Source organism: Charadrius vociferus, unplaced genomic scaffold (genome assembly GCF_000708025.1).
Source record: "Charadrius vociferus isolate BGI_N301 unplaced genomic scaffold, ASM70802v2 scaffold198, whole genome shotgun sequence".
Lineage (NCBI taxonomy): Eukaryota > Metazoa > Chordata > Aves > Charadriiformes > Charadriidae > Charadrius > Charadrius vociferus.
Window position 1 is genome coordinate 4,022,898 of NW_009649951.1, and position 25,768 is coordinate 4,048,665.

Below are 25,768 nucleotides of genomic sequence, written 5' to 3' on the forward strand. Positions count from 1 at the left end.
TTAAAATTACATGAAAAGCTGAATATTGAATTATTTGCCAAAAATGGGAACATACTTTAAAAAAACAAAACAAAAACTTCTTTTGTCAAAAATTGATTTTAGAAGTATTTCTAATGACAAATATTCATGTAGGTTTAGATTTATACTTCACTGATGGTTTTAGCCTTCATATCCACTCAATGTTTATTTAATACAGAGTAGAACCGTCTGCTGATATTCCCCCATTTACTTTGTTCATATTATTTCTCTCGTGCTTCTGTCTTGGTGTTGTCAGAGAAAGCTATATTATGAGCCCCTATCCAACTAAGCAGCTAAGCATGATCCTAACCTACTTAGAAGTTCACAGGAGTAGACTAGTGAAAAATCTGGCTGCAAGAAACTTCATTCAAGCCGGGCACTCAAAAAGGCTTCAAGGCTGAGTGGAGTTTCTGTTAAATCGCTAGATCCCCTAAGTCTCTCTACTTTTATCTAAAGTTCTTATTTAGTCTTGGGCAAGCCACTACTTGAAGACCTCGGGCTTTCTTTCTCAGTAGGGAAATTGGTGTAGCTGAAACGCCATGCGTACTTCATGGAACTGGTTCAATAAGCTGTTCTGTCAGATGCTGCACAGAGTAGTCCAGTTGTTAGTCATTTTTTGCACAGAGGAAAAGCTCCAGGTATAGTAAATCATTCTTGGCCTCTGCAAATATACAAGCACATATACTGTAAACTGTTTTAAGGTTCCTCGACTGTTTCCACCTATCGCAGCTTAGATATGATCTTACACATTTCACCCACTAAGTAAACTTTAAAAAGCCTGACCCTCTTTTATCCCGTGAAATTTGATCTACCTATCACCATCAAGGGACATCTGGGATTCATCTTATCTTTTCCACTGGTTTGTTGATTAATAGAAATTGTTTTGAATGGGATTCAGACATGGCAAAACTCCATGGACCTTATGAATTACAATAGGGTCAAATAGAAGGTCAAGTTAAAAAAAAAATTTGGATGTGAGGAAGCAAATGAAGCCATAATAATATGGCCAGCATTAGGTGCCTAAGAGGTGAAGATGAAACTCCTGTGTTTATTTTAAAATAGGTTTCATACATCAAAGCAGTTTCTGATCATCTTTAAAATGATATATATTTTCATTGCAGTGGAGGAAATCTTGACCTGATAGAATGAACGGAGATTATAGGTATCCAGCACAGTCTCAGTGTTTCAGGAATATCTCACGAGCCTTCACAAGCTAAAGGTCATGAAACAGCCATCTAGGACTCACAGAGTTAGAGAAGGAACAGTTGTTTCCTATTCACTGGAAATTTTCTTCCCTAAAAAGTCTTAATGAATAGGAAGCTTGAAGATAAATGGACTTAGACAAGACTTTCAAGTTTATTAGTTCTTTCTGATTCTTCAAGGAGTGCAATGGCAGCGGTTCCTCATGTCTGCAGGGGCCCACAGATAATTTCCAAAAGAAAACAAAACCTGTAAGATTTGAATATAGCACCAAAGCTGGAGTAACCTGAAGCAGGACTGTAGTGCTTTTGCGGCCAGATACCAGTGCTGCCGCATGCTGCAAGCCAAACATAGGCCATGCGGATGTGGTTGGCAAAATACCTCGCAGAACTACAGAACGCATGTGAAGACATGCGGCCTTGGGTTCAGTGCTACGCTGGCTTGGCCTGTGACTTGTGGCCATCTCAATGTGTGGGAGCACACCCTGGTCTATCAATCTGTTGTGCAGGTAGGCGAAGTGCGTATTCTTAGATACCTTCCCGGATCAGACCCTTAGGTGGAGTAAAACGTAACTTCAGGCAGGCCGATGAAGCAGTGGTAGCTGGCAGCTGTAGAGCATCCCCTTCCACCAAGCCCCCACGCACATACTGAAAGCAGGCTGATTTTTTTAAAAGAGGAAAAGACTTTGTGGACTCAGAGTCTATAGTTTCTCTGGTCAACAAGCCAGCACTGCAGAAATGAGGCACAGGAAGACTGCCTCAAAATGGCAAACATTCTTATCTAAAGGTGTGCAAAGTGTTTAGAAGAAAATAGCAATTTACAGTTGAGCAAATATGCAACAAAACACTGGCTTTACCTTTTCTGTTATTTGAGTAACTAGAAGATTTATTTATAGGCTATGAGACTATATCTGTCTTTCATTATATGATTGCACAAAGTCCAGCACAAAGAGGCTCTGATCCCCACTGACATATAATACAAACAATAAATAGTAAATTTTTAAAAGCAAAAAAAAGCCCACAGACAAGAGATTAGTAAGCAGTGCCAAGTTCTGTACAGTTCATACTTTTTCAGTCTCAGTGACCTGTGTCTAATGGTGGGTAGTATTTGGACCACTAGTTTTCCTAACGTTGTCCACTTTGGTGTAGAAAAAACATTACACAGGTTATGCAGGTGTTATCTGTGTAGGTGCAAGTACATGTGCTTTCTTAACTGGAACAAAAGTTCCCCCCCTGACTGAAAGCGATCTTCAAGGCCTTCAGGTAGATTTAGGATTCAGGATTTCAGTAGGAGAAGAGTGGTGGGCCAGACTGTGACTCTTTTTCATATTTGTGTGCCAAGATAACTATGCACGTCTGCATTTCTGACTGCTTGAATGTATTCTCTGAATGGTTTCACGTTTCACATGAAAACTTTTTTAAACACAAGTTCTACTATTTAAATCCATTGTTTTATTTTGATCATGATATCAAAGACTGGAAGTATTCAACATCATTCCTGGTCACCTGCCGTGTCCTGAGAGCTTGTTATGTTGACTGTACATTTTTTCTTTCTTTGATTTAAAAATAAAATCCAACACAACAAACATAGTATTGAATACTGTACAAAGCAGGATTATGAACTCTGTATGTTGTGTGCTTTATTGGGCCTTTCTGTCTTTGTAAAAATAAAGCTATTGCAAGCCAGAAAGTTTCGAAGGTAGAGCCAAGCTTGAACCAAACACGAAAGTTGGCTTGGATCTCTGCAACAAGCCTAAGCCAAGCCAATAGACCTGACTGTATTCATTTATGGACAGAAAAATTCAGAGAAGGGTATGCACGAGAAGATTTTGTGGCAGGAAATAAGGCCACAGTGTTCCTCTTTGCTTGTCTCTTCTCTATTTGAAAACAGAGCTAAACCAGATCTTCGGTCAAGCTGTAACTGTCTTGTTCATCCTCTGTTTAAAAGCAGAACATAAAGACCACTTTTTTTTCTAATTACACAGCTATAGAGGAATAATGAGTTTCCCACATATTTTTCTCGTCTCTTCAGTCTGTGCTGCAGTCCAAACTTTCTTCTGTATCAACAGTTTAGCCAGATCACAAAAAGGACCTAATTGCTTTTAAGTTTTTCTGGAGATTTTAGAATCAAACTGAAATATTTTCAACATTTTACTTTTTTTTTTTTTTTTTAAATCTTCCATAACATATGGATAGAAAAACTGTCTCCTGTCTAAGTTCTCCAGCAGTAAAATTCCAGTTATGAGCTTGGGCTTTCAACCTCCACTTTAAAAAAGGATGAATGAGCTCTGGATTATTGCTCCTTGATACATACTTTTCTAGAGCAAGATTTATCCCATATCCTTTTTTTTCTCTTACACGTTAATCCATTTAACCTTTTGTAGCAGGAACACTATTCTCTGGTACTTAGCAGACCTTTTGACTGGAGCTGGACCCATTACTTCTGGGCCGCATTGCTCTCAAATGCAAAGCAATTAAACTGAAAATTTGCCGTCACAGTGCAAAGCAAATTAGCTGAAAATCTGTAGTTTAAGGCCATGGCTTGTACGTCTATGTATGTCTATAGTGAACTATGTATATAGTTCACTATAAGAAACGTTTGGAGTGGTGTGAGCCAACATAATCCAACATTCAAACAAAATGGGTGTAACCACTTTGCCACTACACAGTGAATGAGAGGCCAGATTGGTTATCCTGGGTTTGAGCCAAGGGTATTCAAATGACAAATTTATAGCCCAGATTCTGCCAATTCGCTTCAAGAGGAGGTTTGAGAGCTTGATTCTTAAGGCAGGTTTTATTTTAGACCTTAATACTAAGCAATGTTCCTTTAAAGTCATAAAGTGACACGCAGCCCCCATACCATTCGTATTGAAAGCTGTAATAATCTGCCCTATTTAAAAGAAGTAGAAAAGCATTAGTGCATGAAGGTGTAGAAAAAGGTCTGAGAAACACAGATGATTATTTAAACCTTAGAAGAGATATTTTGCCTCAATAGCAGCAAGACTTTCCTAGCTGGAAGGATAAGGCTGTGAATAAGGTTGTCATTAATGATACTTGAATTTCTATAGGATAAAGTAGTTTGAGGGCAAACAGAATACAGGTATCTTATAAGTACATTGTCTAGTTATGTGGTTGTGTATGCATCAGAATCCTTCTCTATCAAGCCTACATTTAAGATTCTCTATAAAAAAAATATTACAGCCCTCAAGCAAAGGGTATAACAGATATTCATTTCACCTGGTATTTGACCAGGAGTCGGGGATCAGATTTTCTTACAACAGCAAGGTGGAGGACTATGGGACCTTAGTAGTCTGAGGAAGCCGTATTGCCAACATTTGCTTTTTTGTCACAGTTCCCATGATGTTTAATGTTTTTCCTAAAGCTTAGCTCCTTTATTCCCGTAATTATGTAAGAAATTCAAGTTACTTCTAAAAAAAACAATGAATCTCTAGGCTTTGTGGTTGCTTGCACAGGAAAACCTGAAATATCATTCTTCAATGAACAAAAACTGGAAAGGAAATAAAAGGAACTCATGTTTATTTTGCCTGAAGTCTCAAGAATTTGAAGCTCTTTTTGCTCTCTCGAGAATTTGACTCATGGTTTTCAGTACTAAATGATGGCAAGAAAGCATACGTGGGTAAGAAAAGCCTCACATTCTCATCAACAAGAAACTTTAGATAGTATGAGTGGTCTTTGGTTTTTTATGTCAGTTGTACTAGATTCAGAGTAGGGTGGATATGTCTCCTCCTGAAGCATCAACAATGGTGTTTTTTGAAAGTCTTCCCATTAAAATAGCAATAGATCGCTAACTATGCGAGTTACGGAATCTTAGGTTAAAGAAATGTAAGTATATATCACATTTTTCTGATTCTTATTGCCCTACCAACTGATTTAGGTCACTGAGGCAAAAAAAAAATCTAGTGAGGAGCACTTAAGTAAACAAACAATTAAGTCACGTAATCCTTTTTTCTTTCTCTTCAACAAAGAGGAGAGTTTGACTGGAAGAGAGTCGCTGTGCACACACACTTCTCCACATATGTGCACAAGTGGAAAGAGATTCAGCAAGAGCGTTTCAGGCGTGTGGTTAAGACACGTATAGTGTATTTCTTATGTCCCAAGCATATTGACGCGTGGTCTTGATGTTCTTTTAATACTTTTGTGGAATGAAGAAAGGAAGGTATAATTATCCAGTTGAATTCTGTGTAGCTGTAGCTATTTCCATCAGTCTTATTTGTCTAAACAGACAAACGCTCTACATCTGGCAGCTGTGGCGTGCAGCTGGCTGCATAATACTGCGACTGGATGTCCCGAGTAGACCTGCTGACCTTTTCCTCTTTCTTTTCTGCAGGACTGCCCGCCAGAAGCAGGTGATTTTCGTGCCCAGCAGTGCTCTGCTCACAACGACGTCAAATACCAGGGACAGTTTTATGAGTGGCTTCCTGTCTCTAACGACCCTGACAACCCATGCTCACTGAAGTGCCAGGCCAGAGGAGCGGCTCTGGTTGTGGAGCTGGCACCAAAGGTTCTGGATGGGACCCGGTGCTACACTGAATCCCTGGACATGTGCATCAGCGGCTTGTGCCAAGTAAGGACAGAAGCCCTACCCAAATGTCTTTCCTGGTGACTCCTCACCTCAGATCTCTCTCACACGCTAACTCTCCTCCTCTCTATTTTAGGGTCTTCATTTTAATCATCTGTTTTCATTCTCTTAAGTTGACTTGTTCTGCCTTGTTTGGAAGAGGTGTACAATTCAAAGGTTGTTTACTCACTTTGTGCTGTTTCCTTGAGGTTTTTTTTTGAGGAATGTGTTCTCCATTTTTGAACAGGTTTGTATAGTTAGCTGCAGTAGCAGATCTCACTTGAAACTACCATAAGAAAATAATGGCTTAGCTTTTAATTTTGATATACCAGAGTTTTCCAAGTCTATGCAATTATTATCTTTGAGTATTATTCCTCCCTGTAAATCACAAACCATAGAGCAGTAGGTAAGGTACTAAATTGGAAAATCTGCCATTGATTTGCTACAGGGCTAAGCAAGCTGTTACTTCTCCTTAGGCCTCAACTTCCCTGTTTAAGCGAGGTATGGGGACTTTGTAATCCTTCACTTCACAGTGCATGGATATCTAATGATAATTCAACCAAATTCTTGGCGTCCTAATGTGGTTTTATATTATCTTCGTGCTTTTACTTATATATTGCTACTCTTTTGAACATATGTACATCAGACCTTAGTCTCCTGAACTACCTGTAGAGTACAGGTTGATGAAGGGAAGGACATTTGCTCCATCTCTGTTAAGTACTGAACACACCTGAATCTCAGAAAAGGTTGAGTCTAGATTGATGTTTCAGTGCCCAGTCTCCTCCAAATCTGAGTAGACTTCATGTGGTTTTGGATTTCTAGTGTATTTTTGGCCAATTTATGCGCCTTTGGAAGCTTTCCTCCCTGTTTCCTTTCCCTTTGATTTTCTGTTCTGAGACAGAAGCAGTCCTGCAGTATATTAAACAGAGTAGCCAGTTATTGAGCTAATCTCATTTGTGATCTGAAGGAGGCAATCATCTAGACCTCTTGACCTCAGTCGAGTGCACGTTTCTCAAGACTGCAGATTGCCAAATGAGACGTACTAATTTCAGTCCTTTTTTGTGTTTTTTTAATCTTTTAAAAACTTCACTGGAGTCACAGGATGGGAAAACAATTCAAAATATTCTGCCTATAGTGGCCCGGAAATAAGGAGTGGCACATGCAGGCTCTGTGTCAGCCTGATTTCTGTTTTGGTCCAAATACGAAGCATACCCTTCCGAGAAAACCTTCCCTTAGGAACAGAGTTCATAAGCATCCGCTAATGAAACAAACTCCTTTGCATTCCCGTGACACTTCTTACTTCTGGAAGGCTGAAGGAAGCTCCAGTATTACAAATATGTATCGTAGAATCATAGAATGGTTTGGGTTGGAAGCAACCTTGAAGGTCATCTAGTTCCAACCCCCATGTCATAGTGAAGGACACCTCCCACTAAACCGGGTTGCTCAAAGCCCCACCTGGCCTGAAGACTGATGTTATTTCTTAACTGTCCTTGTGGCTAAGGTAAGTATTTTGAAAATAGACAAGTACACCAGCACTAGTGTCCCAGAGGAATTTCAGCTAAACTAACCCTTTCATTATGTATCCTAGAATGGTAGAATAATTTTAAATGCATAAACACAATGACTGTGTATTTTCCATGTTCTTCAACGTTCAGTTTCTTCACCAGCATTTTCCATATACTTTACAATTACTGCATCATTTTTGAGGATGGCCAAAAAAAATATTAAAATACAAATGCCTATGCTGCATTCCTCCCAGTAAATAATTTTATATTTTAGGTGTGTGTTAAATTTATTGCAACTCAAAGGATTGTTGTCACAGTGCATCCCTGCTAACCAGTCATATCTTTATGACAGTAGAGGTATTTCATTAGAAAGTTCATAACTAGATTTGCCTTAATTGTATGCTTTAGGATAGCAGCTGCTTTACTATATATCACAGCAATAGCTAATACTTCCTAAGCAGTCCAGAAAGGTAAACGGTATGAAATTTGCCAGAATTAATGGTGAACCTTATTTGGAAGCAACGTTCTTCCATGGTTTCTATAAAGAGTCTTTTAAAAGAACAGGAAATGGCAGTATTATGGAAGAACGAAGTGGAGCATTCTTGCTGTGTAACTTGTGTGAATGAGCTTTCTTCTTTAAGCATAGTGAATGTGTGTAAATTTCAGAGGAGACAAAACACGATCTTAGAAGATATTGCTATTCATTTGCAATACTACCTGCAGGCTACCACTTACCTAAAACAGTTAACACACTCTAAACATAACAATCACTGGTGTCAGTAGTTTGTGAGAGTTCATAATGATCCTGGAGGTTCAACAACATTTTCATGAAATGTCTCTGGAACTACATGATTTGTGGCAGTGCAGCAGACAGCTGTAATAATACAAAGGCATGGTGTGTTGCAACTGAAAAAAAATGTGTTGTCCTGAGATTTGTATTCAGTCTAAGGTCCTGAAGATTAAAAAGTGGAATTATGTTTGTTAACAGGTTCTTTGCAAGAAGTAATTACACTGTCTCAGGGATGAAGAGATATATTTTCTGGATTGCTCAGAGCAAAACTACCAAAAGCAACTTTAAGTTTGCCATGCTAGTGGGCTTGCATTGATCCAAGTATTATTTGACTGGGTCTTTATTACAGAGAAGTATATGGGCTTTTATAGTATGTTCTGATTACACCCCTAGTTAATATTTTTTCACACTATAGTTGGCAACGAAGAAAGAATTGAATGTCATTCAGCTAGAACATTTTATAAAACATATAAACATGCCTATTCAATTACAGTCTGTGCAAGAATCCTGAATTAGTAAAAGTGACATTAAGATCAGTGTGTGCTTACATAGACATAGTGCATTTTTCCCCATGGATCAAACAATTGTTTCAGCTCTCTGAACTAACCACAGTGGTATGTCTTAGCATGTGAGATTTGAGCAAGTCCATGACCAGTTGTGTGCTCACAAGCTATTCCTGAGGTTATTAGTGGCAGAAATTAAGAGTTAATTGTATTGCCTTCTGTTTCTTAGTACTCTTTTCTGTTTAAAGGTTGCTGTTTTTTCACTGTTCTTGGCAAATACGCATTTGTTCACAAGATGCAACATTTGGAAAGTACAAGATCCCTCTTTCATATTTATCCCTTCATTTTTCATGTTATTTGGAGGCTTGGAATTACCAGTAGCTTAGTGGTGTATTTATAAGTCTTTGTTTAATTACTAGTTATTGAGCTGAAGTCTTTGTTTCACATGCTGGCCACCGGTTAAAGTCAGAAGAGGCTTCTGTTTGTACTCAGGACAAGCAAAGCCACCTTTGTGCGTAGAATAAGCTGTATCCCTGAATCTTTGATTCAATGAAGAGTACAGTTAGAGATTCTTAAAAAGGTATTTGAATTATTTTTGTTTACAGACGTAGGGTATGGGAGAGGTTATGCCGTTGCTGATTCAGACACCCTTCATGGCATAGGACAGTACACATGACTGTGCCAATTCAGGAATCGTGCAAGATGTGTGTGTCTTGCCACCCCTCATATTACATGAACATAAATGTATTTATCTTCTGTGAAGAGATGGGCTATATTTGCCATTGTTCTTTGCGTAAAACACCTAAGAAATTGATGGAAATTCATTTCTGAGTATTGTTTTTTTCCTCCTGGATTTTTACTTTCAAATCCATAGGTGGCAGAGATTGAGCAACACCATTTTTCAAATGAAAAACTCTTTTTGCCTTTTATTTATTCCTAATTTTCTTGTTCCTCCTAAACATTTTGAATTCTTTCTATATGGATATCTGTGTTGTTTGGGTCCCTTTTTCTTTCTCCTTTTTTAAATAAATACAGGTTGCTTCTCAGATGTAATCTTTGGATCTTGCTTTGAGTTTACCTCAGGATACAGTATGCCACATTGGTATAATGCAACTAGCTTGAACCACCATGCTTAAGTCAATAGAGTGCTTTTTAAGAGAAATGGGGCTTTATTGTTCCAGATTAGGAAATTTCTGTATGGATAGAATTAATGGGGGTCTGGAGCACAAAATATTTTAAAACTTCCAATTTCTAGTTAAATTTTCCCTTTTTTTAAAATAAATTCTTGTACTTTAAATCCATTATTTGGTTTTTGAGGGTATAAGCAACTTCTGTTTATGGCGGTTGGAGTTACTGGTCTCACTGTGCCAGTGATCCTTGGCTGCACCTGCAAAAGGCAGAAGAAATTGTCTGTAATTTGTGGAAGCAGCATTTCAAACTCACCAATGACTGTTAAGATTGAAGTAAAAGCAAGAGAGTTTCCTGCTCACCTTCACATTCACTGAGGACAAGAGCTTTCAAAAACTTCTGTCTCCATTATTAGCAGTAAAAATTCATTGCTTATAGTATTGCATATTTACTGTCTTAAAGATGCATTTCCATGTCAGAAAAATTGACAGTTCTATTTCTTTTAAAATATCTCATATTATGCTTTTATTTAAAAACAAGGTTGTCCTTTCTCATCACACTTTACATCGTCATGACAACAAAAAGAGGGAATCATTGAGTATGTGTGTTAGAACACTGATTTCTCCACTCTGCTTCGTGCAACTCACACCTAATGTTTAATCAGGGAACAGCATGGATCTTTTCTGGACTTTTCCTTCATTCTTTCCTCCTTTCCTTCTTTCTTTTCTTTCTTTCTCTATCTCTCTCTCCCCCTCTCCTCCCCTTTCTTCCTTTTCCTCCTTTTTTTTTCTCTTTTTCTCTCCCTCTTTCTTCTTAGCTAGCTTGAAACATCTGAAGCTTTTACACCTGTCCTACCTCTTTTCTACCTTTTTGCAGGTTTGAAAGGTGTTGGGGTTTACCTTTTTTTCTTGCGTGAGAAGGCTGGTTGTGCGGAAGGAAGTGGCTGGCTCTTCAGAAAGAATGAAAATTGCTGTCACATGCTGGCAGGAACTGAACGGAGTAGTGGTAGATTTCCCCCGCCACACACACACATTCCCACTTCAGGTTCTAGACAAGTGCCAGCCAGGTTGCAGCACTGGGTAGAGGAGCATGGCCCCACATGCTCTGAAAGGCCTATGCCCCAAACACCAGTAATCCGTGAAACCTAATGGGACTTTTACTAATGAAAACAAAATCTCCTTCCTGTTATCCAATTTCCCTGCCACAATCAAAATATCTTGGATTTCTCTCTGTTTCTACTGAAGGGGGAATACTCCATTTTCATTTTTGTCTTTTACTATGTTCCTTATCCTTTTTCTTCCTTTTGTCATAGTCTTCATACTTGGTTGTCTTTCAATTTAATTTTTATCTTCTGCTTGTGTGAATTCCATAAATATTCCTTTTGTTAACTCTGGCAAGGAAGAATAAGAAAATCAGTCTTTGCTTTCTCAGATGGTTGATCAAGGATTATCCAAAGCTGCGTCTGTCTCCAGTACTAATCGCAGAATCTGCACATTGCTGTATAGCACCAGATCAGGATTTTTTTAAAAAATAACTGTTATGTTTTTTATTAAATATGTGGCCAGACAGTAAGATGCTGCACAGTGTTTCCAAAAAGCAAGTCCCATCAATATCATAGCCAAATCCTCACCTGATGTAAATGAATATTGCTTCCCTGAAGTCACCTTTGTGGATGAGATGCTTGCAGTCTGGGCTGTCTCTTTTACTTGCATACATGGAACGGCCCTCCTCTTCTGCTATCCTTTCCTTCTCCCCAGCCCAGGGATCCCAGCTTCACAGAAAGCAGGAAAGTGAAAATACGGCAGTTTCCCTGTCCATGCAAAATCGCTGCCTCCCCTCTCTTTTCATCTACTTTTCTTTTTTTCTTCTTTTTTTGACCTGCAGTACAAGCCACAGGAATATGTGTAATTCAGGGTCTTGCTTTAAATTTTTCAGCCACAGCACAGGACAACAGGAGTGAGTCCCTTTCTGTGAAAAATCATGACAGCCTCTACAAAGCTTATGTTATTTTCATATTGAAAGGTTAGACGCTGAAAATGCCCATGACCAGAACACTCCCTTTTAGCTAACTGCTGAAAGGGTGCAACTATGTATGGTCTCCCATCAAAGGCAAAAAATGTAACCACTGTCTCTGAAAGGCAGTGTAATTTTTATTAAAAAAAAAAAACAACTGAAAAAAATAATGATGCTACAATTAATAGCAATAATTAGTTGAATTAAAGAGTCAAAAACAATCTTAGTAGCCCAAGAAATTGGTGAGTTCTGTGTCTGGGATGCGTAACAATGACTGGTTTCTTATACATGCAGGTGTGTAAGACCTATAGACTTCTTTAAATTTCTCCAAAGAATCAAGGTAAAAGACGTCTACTTTTGCTTTCTGTTATTTCGACATAAACCTTGAAAAAATTAAAGCAGTGTCAGACTGTCCTGCTGTTGAAAAACCAAATTTGATCCTAATTGTATGAGTATTATTACTATTATTACTACTATTATTGTTGCTGTTGTTTTTATGAAAGAGCATGAAATTATTTCATACGTATGGTGGAATAACAGAATGAGTCATCTTACAGCTCTAACAGGATTAGATCTAATGATAAAAAAGCTGGCCATTTCTGAGAAGGCCTTTAAGTAAGTTTGTTACTACAGAAAGGTTCTTCAGAATTGGAAAAAGCACTTTTGTTCTTTTGTTTCTTCTCCCCAAACTGCCCGTCTTTCTCCATTACATTCTTTCCATTTTACAGGGTGTTAGTTAGAGAGCTGCATGCCGGAATTGCTTATCTTAAAGTTTACTATTTATGGTAGTATTAAATTGTTCTTTGCAGTTCTACTATGAAATACTACTACTAGTTTTTAACTTTTCTGATTTATTGATTCCTAAGACTTTTTCCTGCTGAGCTGCATAGTGAATGCAAGTCAGCTGACAACAAGCTTACTTTCGTTAGTTACCCTTCACAGACAGTGAAAAGTACCTATAACAAAAGTGGTCAGTCTTTGGACCCTAGTACACTCTGGACACAGGTTGACAACCACAGATTTTCAAAAACATAAGGAAAGATGATTTAATAAAATGTAATGGCTTGCTATAGCTTGCTTATTTTTTAAGTCAGTATTGCAATAGAATTGTAGCCAGCAAAACTCAGTTGAATTTCCAGTGCTAGCATTCATCTGAAACTGAGGCAGGCAGTGCACTGGGTTAACAATATTTTTCCAGAAGTGTATTGAGGATAATTTCATACAGCTTCTTCAGAAATAAGACATATTTGTTTCAAATATTGGCATTAAGTACTGTTGCTTACTATTTTGAAGTTACTTATTTGCTGTTATAAATCTGTGATAGGCCAAGAAATTGATTGTGAATTGAGATTCAACAATTCTAAAGATATTTTTAATGTAAGGGAATAATTACCCTCTAGATGGTCATATGCTCCTTTGTTCAGTTTGAAGATTTAATAGGGGAAATAATAATATATAAATACAAAAATGTGATAAATCACAGAATCACAGAATCACAGAATGGTTAGGGTTGGAAGGGACCTCTGGAGATCATCTAGTCCAACCCCCCTGCCAGAGCAGGGTCACCTACAGCAGGTTGCACAGGACAGCGTCCAGGTGGGTTTTGAATGTCTCCAGAGTGGGAGACTCCACCACCTCTCTGGGCAGCCTGTTCCAGTGCTCCACTACCCTCAAAGTAAAGAAGTTCCTTCTCATGTTAAGATGGAACTTCCTATGTTCAAGTTTATGCCCATTACCCCTCGTCCTATCACTGGGCGCCACTGAAAAAAGACTACTCCCATCCCCCTGGCATCCTCCCATTAAGTATTTGTATGTATTAATAAGATCCCCCCTCAATCTTCTTTTCTCTAGACTAAAGAGACCCAAGTCCCTAAGCCGTTCTCCATAGGAGAGATGTTCCAATCCCCTAATCATCTTCGTTGCCCTTTGCTGGACCCTCTCCAGCAGTTCCCTGTCCTTAAATGGGAACATCTATCATTATACAGGAGTTTGAAACTTACTCACCTGATCTTTTCTCACGTCTTACTTGGCAGACTATTTTGCAGAATTTTCTGCGTGAAGATATATGTTGTTAAATAGTTTTACCCACTATATAGTTACCAAACTATGTTCTATATATACACATACTTGAACGGCTATATGTATATACATGTGTGTGCTTCTCATTTTTTTCATCAGAGGCAGAGGCTACACTGACTGGTGCATAATGTCAGAAGAGTGGAAAAATCTGTGGTCCTTTAAACAGATGACTGTGCTATATCACCTGTCTAACAAGTAACAAGTAATAGGACAAGAGGAAATAACCTCAAGTTGTGGCAGGGGAGGTTTAGATTGGATATTAGGGGAAATTTCTTCACAGAAAGGGTTATTAAACATTGGAACAGGCTGCCCGGGAAAGTGGTGGGATCACCATCCCTGGACGTATTTGAAAGACGTGTAGATGTGGTGCTTGGGGACATGGTTTAGTGGTGATTTTGGCCATGTTAGCTTTACAGTTGGATTCAATGATCTCAAAGGTCCCTTCCAACCTATGTGATTCTATGATTTCAGGATGGACAGTTTCTCTTTCTCCCTTCCACCTACAAAGTGTTATTGGATGGATGCTCCCCTGTTTCCAGCTTAGCCCAAAATACAGAGCTGATCAAGATAGCGGTGTCACTTAACACTCTGTTTGGTGTGTTTGGTGCATGGATATCATACTCACTGGCACAGTAAACCTGCTTGATACAGGTAAAATATGGATTTTAAAGAACATAGATCAGGTGGTCACCTCAGCAGGCTCTTGAGAGATGATGAAACTGCCTTGGGCCCGACTGTCCCTTTGGGATGTGCCTGGGGCACCTCTACAGAAATTGGCACCTGGGCCCATGGCCGTTCCTAGACGTTCCTTAGCTTGGGACCTGATTTCTTTGCATGCCCTCCTCACACTCTTCAAGTCAAGTCCCGTTTTGAGACAGGAGAAGGCCAGTACTGTTTCTCACTCTGTCTGAAGCCCTGGAAGAAAATGGCCTGCATTTTTGCACACTGCAACATCCATTGCTCTAATATGAGAGACTATTCTCATCCATGCTTGCTATCAGTAACGCTGGGGATCATGTGCTTATTTTGACAAGATCCCATTTTTCTGCACTTTAATTTGGCATGTTATCTAACTGTGAAAACTCTGAGAGACAATAATTTACAGAAAGAGATTTTTACCAGAGTTGCTGTTTTACATTCACACAAGAGGACTGAAAGTGCCTGCCATTCACCTATTTGATGACAAAGTAGAGAAATGAATGGCCTTTGTTCCATTAATTCTCTACAAACAGGCATCATTTGTGTTTCTACCAGTGTGTATTCATTTCTAGAGGCATTCAGTCCTCCATGACAGCTTCCAGTAATGATCTTTTTCTTCTGCCAAGGCTATGACAGAAGCCAGGTTAAAATAAAGGAGAGCATGAGGGAAAAAAAGATCTAGGTATTTACATGTTGCGGGGATTTCAGTCTCCTGTAGTTCAGCTATTTCTGGCTCCTGTTTGTAGCTGTGTGTTGGTTTTTTTTTTTTTCTTTTCTGAGCTATAAAACACCAGAAGAAGGTGTAATAATAACTTTATTATTTAGGCAAGGGGGTGGCTATTTTTCCTCAGACATGCAGAAGGCGTTATAACATGATCGGTTCTATGTTGTCTTTCAATTTAGCCAGGACTTTTGGCATGATGATTATAATTGATTTTCAGTTTCTGATGTCTGCACCAAGCTTCTGGGCCTAAATGCTGAAAAGGAAACCATCTTTTTTTAGAGTATATTGAAACCTAGATGGCTTCTGGGGAGATAACATTTCAGAAAGTACGGAATTCTTCATTTCTGATGGTCAGTTGCTTTTGAACTGTCAGGCTGAACAGCTGCACTGCTGTTTGAGCTTTTTGTCTAACACTCTCCATCCTCATCTACCTCATGTTCTGTGGATGACATATATTAATTTTGGTTTTTTGTTGATGAATATTGTTCTTCAGAGAAGAAAGAAGGAGCTTTTCCTCCAGTATGACATCTTTCCAGCACACAGAAAGGAGTGAGGTGGAGAACCTAATGACTCACAAGTGTAATAGCCAAATGCTTAAATTGCTATATCGTGCCAGGTAACAACGTTTTTGTGGCAGAGAGAGGCAAGGAAATGGGGATATGTTTATTGTGTGAAAGAGTCTGCATTTGCATTATTAGAACTCCACTCCTGTGCCCTGAGCTATCAGTTTTCCATTTTATGGTCCAAAAGAGATTGGCACCACTGCAGAAATATTTTGTCCTACTCTTTCAGCAGAAACAATACCTGCTGTTAGTCCTGAGTAGACAAGCTTTCTACTGTGGGTATGTCTTTGACAAGGAGCCCGCAGAGCCACTTCCCTTTGCTGTGGAGGAAGCACATTGCAATTTGGGGGCTTAGAAAAAAGAAGAGAATCAAAAGAGCAGTTTGGAGACTCCTAAGAGTTCAGTTACAGCTACCAGGAAGTCATCAGTTTCCATGTATTTCCCTAGCACACCTAAAAACCTGAGGTGTGTAGAGTGGTGCAGAGCATTTAGTGCTGTGTGAAGATGGCAAGGTGTTTGCGCTGGCTGGGCGGTTTGGAGAGTCCTCACCAAAACAGGTGTGTGGCTCTCACTGAAGACAGTGGCAAGGGTTCCAGTTACTGTGAAGATCCAGGACAGGGGGGCTGCAGGCATTTTAGCTAGTTTCTTCTGCCGTCCCAAGTGTCTTCTCACAGAGCCTGCATGCACTCCTCTTACACACTGAGCAGCAGGTTGGAACACCCTAATAGACTAAGCAGTTTCAGCAGTGGCTTGGGGATATGCAGTTTCTCTCAAGTATTTGAACTGTGGGTGAAGTCTGTTCTTTGATAACAGTATGTGACTGCCTGAAGCACCAGAAAGTCAGTGCCGGCACTGTTAGTAGCAAAGCACTGCAGCTGGATCCCTGTTGGTCCAGCCAACAGACAACTGACTCCTGTCAACAAAAGAAGCCTGTCTGAGAGAAGGAAGCTTGTACACCCAACAGAAGAGAGGGCTGAGTGGCAGTATCAAGCATGTCATGAAGCCATCCTGACAAAGGATCACAGTCAAATGTAATGTGTCACAAGTGCCAATTAAATACTTTTACAGTTTCGTGCTTCATAATCTAGGAGAAGAGAACGGGTCAGAATGGCAGCTTGTGGATTTCTGTATCATCAGAGAATGAACTAGATATGGCTTCATTTCCACATTTGTGGGCTCTCCTGTGTTGGCCCACACAATAAATTGGTTGGTTATATATGACTGAACCTGAAAAATTCAATCTTTTTTATGTAGGAAGACTCCTCCTAATGAAATTTGCATATAAGGATAGGAGTTGCCTTTTTCCCACGTTGGGGATTTTAATGCCTCTATAAATCCTCATTTAGAAGCTGTAGCTTTTAAATTGATTTAATTGCTTCTTTTTAAATCAAGGGTGGTTTCAGAATGAGGTTACATTTATTCTTCTCCCTGAGGGAAACCTGAGAAACAGGAATTTCTCTTGAGTTCCATCTGCTGCTGAGTGTTTGCTATTGCTTCTAGAGCTTTGGCCAAGCCAGTGATTCTCAATGTATTGTGTCTGCTGTGGTGGATAGGGTGAGGCTCCATGGGGGTCTTAGTCTGGGTTTAAAAATAGTAATAGCAGAGAGCCCTGGCTCACTGGGAATGCTGGGCTGATGAGGCAGATACCAAGCAGGATCTGCAAATGGGTTTCAGTGAATCAGTGGTAGATAAGGTACCAAGCAACAACAAATTAAGGAGGTGATTCTGCCCCTCTACTCCACTCTCATGAGACCCCACCTGGAGTACTGCGTCCAGCTCTGGAGTCCTCAACATAAGAAGGACATGGACCTGTTGGAGCGTGTCCAGAGGAGGGCCACGAGGATGATCCGAGGGCTGGAGCACCTCTCCTATGAGGAGAGGCTGAGAGAGTTGGGGCTGTTCAGCCTGGAGAAGAGAAGGCTCCGGGGAGATCTTATTGCGGCCTTCCAGTACCTAAAGGGGGCCTACAGGAGAGCTGGGGAAGGACTTTTTACAAGGGCATGTAGTGATAGGACGAGGGGGAATGGCTTCAAACTGGAAGAGGGCAGGTTTAGATTAAACATTAGGAAGACATTTTTATCTCTAAGGGTGGTGAGGCACTGGAACAGGTTGCCCAGAGAAGTTGTTGAGGCCCCATCCCTGGAGGTGTTCAAGGCCAGGCTGGACATGGCCTTGGGCAACCTGGTCTAGTGGGAGGTGTCCCTGTCTATGGCAGGGGCGTTGGAACTCGATGATCTTCAACGTCCTTTCCAACCTAAACCATTCTATGATTCTATGATTCTAAATCACTGAGCTGGCCAGCGACATACTCACTGTGCTGGAACATGAATCTCAGTCACTCCAGTGGTTATATTTAACAATTTGGCTACTGATCAGTGACTGAAGTTTGTTTACACTGCCTGAACAGTTGCACGTTGTGTTTGGCTCCAGTGCCAAGCGAGTACATTGATTTCACGTGTGACTGGGCCTACTGTTACCAGCACAGTTACAAATTGCCTCGCCATTGTGAAAACCCATCTTACAGTCTTCAGTTATAGTTGCTGATAGTGGTGTGCTGGCACCTAAATTCCTTGGGACATTGGAGGATCCTGCCTGGTGCTTGGGGCTGCACAAGACTGCCTGTCACAGGATCGTGTTGGCAGGCTGTACCAGAAAAATGCTGAGGCTGCAAAATGTCACTGTAAGGCGTCAGTGGACTGAAGGGCAGATATCACTTCAGCAGGGGTTGCGAGTCCCTGTATCACCGACACCAGTCGGGTTCCCGTTTGCTGTACAGCCTGGAGCTTGTTCTCTCCACAGTAATTTAAAGAGTACAACAGCTCTTCATCCTGATGGTAAAACAGGATTTTGGACCCAGTTGAAACAGTGGCTCTGATCCAACACTTTCTTTAGCTGAGCAGTGACAATCAACACAAGTCCCAGATTGAGCCCCACATTAGTATCCATGTGAAGGGCAACTTTGTTTTTCTCAGATTCTCAGAACTTCTTCTGTTTGAACTGCAGACATGCCCTTTGAAAAACAGAGAGATTTATTTATAATTGGCTAGATTTGCAAGCTGGCTTTATTACATTATTTCCTGCCCAGAGTTTCTTAATACTGAATAGAAATTATTATGAAAACTTCTTACTTCAGGGCATTTCCAGGCTAGCAGGGCTGAAGCAGAACCTGTCATTGCTGGTCCAGTTTTATTTCTGGAAAAATCTGTTAAACTGAGCCAGAGTTCAAGTCCACAAGGGGAACACATACACACATAACATTCATGCACGCACTCAGTGAGTTAGTTCCAGCTCCTGTTGTGGGACTTTCAGTCAGATCCCTTTAAACTATACATAAGCAGTTGCTCTGATAGCTTGGTGACCATCTTTTTTTCTTGCAGTGTCCTCTACAAAATATTTTGCAAATGTGTCTCAGGGTCAGGAATATCCCTAATTTTCCGTTTTGCCAACACACTGGCTGTCACTGGAGTAAAGGTGGGGGGGGGTGGGGAGAATCAAACTCAGCATGAAGTATGGGATTTCAGCCTAAAATATAATATGGAATCTCTACCTCTGAGCAGAACTGTGGTTTCTTATGCCAGAAAACAATACAGGCTCAGCCAACTAGGGATTAGCTGTTATTATTCTGGCCTTTTGTTGCTAGCTTTTCTTGTGCTAAACCCATAACGAGAATGAAAAATCAGCTCACTTTAGAGGTGGTAAAGAACTGGGCAGGGAGTTGGTACGCACCTGTGATTTCCTCACTCTGGTACTGTATGGCTGACATCTTCCATATACAGAGGGACTTGCAGAGCTCTGCATGATCTGCCTTTGCTGCTGTAAGGACATTTAACCACAATGGCAATGAGTTTCATAGGAACACCTTTAGAAATATACAAGAGTTTCATCCAAAGCCTACTGAGCTTACAAGTGCATATTTATTTTTTTTTTATTTTAATGGGGTTTGGATTAGATTGTCAGGGAACTTAATGGAACCGCTTCTGACATTTTGTGCGGTAACAATCTGCAGTTCAAGCCTCTGACCGCACTTCAGCAATTTGAAACTCAAAAGATTTCAGTGTGGAAAGTCTGTGCTTCATTACCCTACTTTAAGGGGAGGAAGCTTAACGTGTAATAGAAATGAGTATGAAAACTGCTTACTTCAGAACATTTCCAGGCACAACTTGTTGCAGTAATCCATTTTCATTCCTGGTGGGGGCTTCCTTCCCAGCCCTTTATGGATTGAAAAAGACTTCATGTCCCTAAACCCCCTAGGATATATTAAGATCAGGACTAGAATGCATTGGAAAAGGAAGTTTCCATCCCACAGAAACTTCAGAATTTCAACATTGGTTCTAGTTTCAAACCAAGATGAGGAGTTGACATTTCAAAGCTCTTCAGAGAATGAAATATTCCCCAGAACTCTGATTCAAAAATGTCAGTATTTTGCTTTAAACTGTGTCCACCAAACTATTAATCTGAGCCGTAGATTAGAGGTACAATATCCCTATTCACTCCCTTGCCTACTAAGTTGATCAAGCAGTATCTTCCGTGGTGCTTATTTTCATGACAAGTCCCCAGTCCCCCCTAATCAGATAAATATGCCCATGGGTCAGTGCCTCAGCAGGCTTTTCTGGCTCTGCAGCCTAAGTGAATCTACTGTTCCCGATAGCTGGGTCTTTCCTAGTGTGTTGCATCTTTTGCATCTCTGGTAGCAGCTATTCCAAAACCTCCCCTCTGTGTTTTTTGTGTGTGTTATGGGTGGATGTTGAAAGAAACAATTCTGCCTTCCTCTTCCTTACTAACTCTCTGCAGATTTTTTGGGGGGGTGGTGACATATTTTCACCCATACCTTCGTCTTTTGCAGTGAGTTCTCTGCAGCCTTGACAGAGAGTGAAAATAATGTTATGCAAATTACATATTCTCATCTCAACTCAGCCAAACCTATGTTTCTTCTGCTTATAGAGACAGAAGTTATTATTCTTGTGAATTGTGTATTATTTCAGGAGCACTTTAATATTTCCTTTTCTGATCTTTTGCTTTCATGAGAGTCCAACCTATATAGCGTTTTCATGGAAGAGCTACTGAAAAGTAATATAAGAGACCTGGAGTAGTGTTTTTCATTTTAAAGCATCAATGACTTCCTTGCAGACACTACCAACCTTTTTACTGAATGTAATTACCTCTAAAAGATGGAAGAAGGATTTCTCTAGATAAGGGGGGGGTGGGGGGCGGGGGGGGTGGAGAAAAAAACAGTGAATGTGGGAACATTTTTTATTTCAGGCATTAGTTAATCACTCATAAGGGTTTTTAATGAAAATTGAATACATATTCCCAGAGTACTGGGTATCTATTAAGACAGATAATCTAACAGAGTAAAGGAAAAAGTTCTGCAGAAACCTTGGGGAGAAATAGGAAATGTATTTAATTTCATCCAAATTTCTAATAGCTTAAAATTATCTGAGCGACTACTAAGTACAGGAAGATTAAAACACAGTTTATACATAGCACATAAGGTTTGGTGTTCACAAGAGGTCTCCATTTTGCTCATACTTCCATTTGAAAAACAGCATTTCAGCAAAAGAATTATTTTTATACTGTACACTGGCAATGGCTGTCCATCTCAGAAAGACCAATGAACCTCAATATAACTTCCTTTCACACCCAAGATTTTCCTGGCGGTTTCCTCTACAAGTTGTAACCTGGCTCCAAATTGCTCAATTTATAAATTAACTTGAATCAGTATACAGCCCATGGCAACATGTGAGCTGATGATTCATAAAGTTAAAAAGGCTTTAAAGTAGTAAAGGTTGGTTTTGAAATTGGTTGCCTTGATTTAAGATCCATCCTTTTTCACATCCAGGCAGTTCACATCTTCTTTTCAAAATAGGAGAAGGCAAGCAGGTTTGGATCCCACTCTAGGCTGAACTGTTGAGTGAACATAGAGTATGTTATTATCAGATATGAAAGGCAATTCTGGCCTTTCCTCTGATATCTGGGTTCCTCAGCAGGACCCTTCTCACTGAAGGTGCTAGTGAGCTGTAATGTACTTGACAGAAATTAATGTGTTTGTAGGCATTATGTCATACAGTTTTCAGATCATGCAAGTGACTTTTTTCACGTCTTGTCTATACAGAGACATTCATGAAAATTAAAGCAAACAAGTCTGTGTATATCAAAGGTGGTTCAGGTCCTGTAGGGGTATTCTTATTCAGAAAAAAATAGACCTAAATCTTATATGGTATCGCTGACATAATTTATATCTCTCTGCTTGGAAGCTCTATATGGAGTAGTCAAAGTCAAGGTAATTGTAACTTTGCTTCAGCTATCTAACCATGATTTGTCATGGTGATAAATGTCTAATGTGATAAAATGTCTCTTGCAGTCTTGGTATGACTAGCTTTTCAGGGCAATGTATCATTTATGCATGACTGTTACTCCATTAGCCCTCATTAATTCCCCTGGAGACATCATAATATAATGCAGAAGTGTAGGAGACTGACCCAGTTCGGGCCAAATAGAAGTGGGTAAAGTCAATGATATTTGATGCTAGCTTTCATCAAGCCTGAATCTAAGCCTATAATGATTTAAATTTAATTAATTAAGCTATCAATATGACAGATAACCAAGGAAACCTCTATTGTGCCACTGGTAAAATGATGATGTTAGAAGTGGGAATTGAATTGCTAAAAGTAAATACTGGATATTAATCAAAGCCTACATTTTCACAGGCAAGTGAAGAGAAAGTGTCAAGCCCCAAAGTACATCTCACTCTAGCAGAAATCTGCAGTTCTGCACATGTAGATTTGCACAAATAAGGAATATTAGTCTGAATGTTTAAGTGGGCAAGTTATACATGCAGCTTTTATAAGCCTGGATGATAAGTGCCCTGTTTGCTCTTATCAGTTTCTACGACCCAGCTCTCTGTTTTAACTGAAGTTTACAGACCCAGGAAAATTTAAAGCTGAAATAAGCACTTTATTTAAAATTCCCTGTGTTTATATATGCTCTCTGTTTGGCTAAGCATTTTAGCACAAACTCTTTAGAAGTAGGCTTCATACACAAATATTTTTTCACTGCTTACTTTGCATGCCAGAATGCTAGAAGGCCTTTCATTTTCTAGCATATATAAAAATAATTACAACACTGTATGGGCTTGCTTAATTTCTTTCATTTCAATTATTTATGTGCAAAATTCATAACTTGAATGCAGAATTCGAAGTTCAAACAAAAGGCTTACATTAGAACTGTGCTAAATAAATTTATATTCCGTTTATTTAGTTTTAAATGCATTTATTTATACATTTATATTTGATTCTCCTGGGAACCAGTTTTTTTGCAAACTGAGAAGCCTAGTTTATCTATTCAAGTTTTAAAATTTTGAAACAAACAATTCATGTATAAGCATAAAGCCAGTTTCACAGTAGGTAATTGCATTTCTGACTCTCAGTTCTTTTTTTTTTAACCATCCCTTGCTTCTGTGTCAGATCTTTAGCTATGTCTGAACGCAGGCATTGATAGTGTGGAGTGGGATTATTGTCAAACATAATTAAAACCACATGGTTTGCCCAACTATATAGCAGGTAAAATTTCACCAAGATCTCAGCCGTGTCACTATATATCTGTGCTGCTCTTTACTTTTATCTATCTGTCTGCTTCCTATCTGTCTTCTTATCTATGTCAGGCATTTTCTTTGTGAAACTCTAAGTGTAATTTCTGATAGGACTCTGACCAAGAAATGTTCACAATGCCCTAAAAAAACAACCTCCAACAATACTCTTTTCTTTCTCTGGACTGCAAAAGCCATTGAGTACTAACCTGCTCACTATCTCACGTCTGAATTCAGTTCAAACTCCCGGCCAGATTTGCTCAGCCTCTTTCATTGCTAAGGTACTTTATGGCCCTCTAGAGATGCTGCAAGAGAAATTTGGCGGTAATTAGTTGCAGAGATGGATCGAGCAGTCAGTCAGTAGGTGCTCACGTTGAACTGCACATCTTTCTTTCTTGCCAGATCGTTGGCTGTGACCGCCAGCTGGGAAGCACTGTCAAGGAAGATAACTGTGGGGTCTGCAATGGCGATGGGTCCACCTGCCGGCTGGTTCGAGGCCAGTATAAGTCCCAGCTCTCAGCAAATAAACGTAAGCTGTCCCTTCTGGTAAAGTGCCATTTTCCCCTCTTAGCGAAATATGCGTTTCTTGCCAGCTAGATTTCACCCAGCTCTTTCTCAGGCAGTTGAATATGATCATGGTCAGTCTGGTTGTCCCCACAGTTTCTTCCCTCGTGGGTTAAATCAGGCTTGCTCAGTCTACAGCTCTGGCTGTGGGGGTGGACAGAGGACTGTGGAAAGGTGTCACCAGCATATTCCCCATCTCAGATAGTTAGTTGCTTGGGAGCAGAGGGAGAATGAGAAGAGCTGGCACTTCCCACACTGCTGTGGCTGCATTAGCTGGCTAGATACAGGACTCAGTCCACACTGCTCTGAACAGAGCAGTTTATGCTGCTCCATAGCAGAGGGGCTCCCCGGGGGATGCCCGCAGCATGTCTGCCTGCATGCTGAGCGTGGTGACTCAGTCCTAGGGTGGACTGAGGTGCCTAGGTCTTCAGGAGGTACCTGCATGGATGGGCACGAACAGACATGGGCTTTACCCCACACTGTCTGAGCCAGCTTCAACTCAGAGTGGTAAAGTAGCGTTACTGTGCCCCAGTGACAGGGTCAATGTATCCTGGACCCCAGGCAGGCTTTTCAGCCTGGTCACAGCACCATAGATGGAGCTATAAAAGTTTTGGGAGGAGAGATAGGGCTCATCTGAACAGTTTGAAGGAAGGGTAAAAAGGTAGGTGTACTTTCATCCCTATATAGACATAACTAAGGAATCACGTGTGCTAGCCTGCAAACCTGCCCCCAGCCCTACCCAGTGGTATAAGAGTTTAATTAAACCAGCTCTGCCATTCAGGAGCACTTTTTCCAGTGCTGAATAGCACATGACCTAAAAGTTTCAAGTAGTAGTATAATACCTGCTGAAGACTGTGTGTGTGTACTTATGGATTCCAATGTAGACAACATTCAGTTTCTGTGAGGGGCAGCGAGAGGTGCTTTTTACGAAAGGTTCTCTCTGTCAGAGAATAACTGCTTGGGTACGGAGCACGGGGCACAGAGCAGCGGTTAGCACAGTCCGCCTCTGGGTCTGTGTTTCCTAATGGAGAGGAAGAGAGTAGGAGAAAGAAAAAGAGAGAGAAAAGGGAGGGAAAAAGGAAGGAAGGAAGGAAGGAAGGAAGGAAGGAAGGAAGGAAGGAAGGAAGAGAGGAAGGAGGGAAGGAAGGAAGGAGAGAAGGGAGAAAGGAGGCAAGGAAGGAGGGAAGGAAGGAAGGAGGAAAGGAAGGAAGGAGGGAAGGAACAAAAGAAAGGAGCGGGGAATGAGAGAAAGGGGGAGAGGGAGAGAAACAGAAAGAAGGGAGGAAGGGAAGGAGAGAAATGGAGAGAGAGAGAGAAAGAGAGAGAAATAGAAGGAGGAAAGAAAGGAGGAAGGAAGGAAGAAATGAATGATGGAATGAGCCAAGGAACAAAGGGAGAAAGAAAGAAAAAGAAATGGAAGGAAGGAAGGAGAGAAAGAAAGAAAAGAAAGAGAAAGAAAAAAGAAAGAGAGAAAGAAAGAAAGAAGGAAAGAAAAAAGAAAGAGAGAAAGAAGGAAAAAAGAAAGAGAGAAAAGAGAAAGAAAGAAGGAAAGAAAAAAGAAAGGAAGAAAGGAAGAGAAAGAAAGAAAGGCAATTTTGTATGAAGGAAAGGAATACTCCTCATTAGAGATCCATTGCTGAGGCAGACCTTCACATTAGACAGCAAAGGCAATAATTCACAAAGATTTAGGAACGGAATTTCACCCCATTGTTACTGTTTCTGCAATGTGCATGAACAGATTAAGAAAGCTCCAGGCTGCTTGAGACATGATAGTATTTGTGAACTTTTTTGGCAAACGTCTTTTCCTGTAGGAATAATT

General features: G+C 40.2%; 1 protein-coding gene across 1 annotated transcript in view; it reads left to right on the forward strand.

The window, feature by feature from the left end:
- The window catches only part of ADAMTSL1 (ADAMTS-like 1), a 178,734-nt gene that overhangs the window by 20,944 nt on the left and 132,022 nt on the right, over positions 1-25,768 (forward strand). Inside the window, exons 4-5 of the mRNA XM_009891516.1 lie at positions 5,566-5,802; positions 23,788-23,914. Of these exons, the coding sequence (XP_009889818.1) occupies positions 5,566-5,802; positions 23,788-23,914 (364 nt within the window). The remainder of the gene's footprint in view (positions 1-5,565; positions 5,803-23,787; positions 23,915-25,768) is intronic.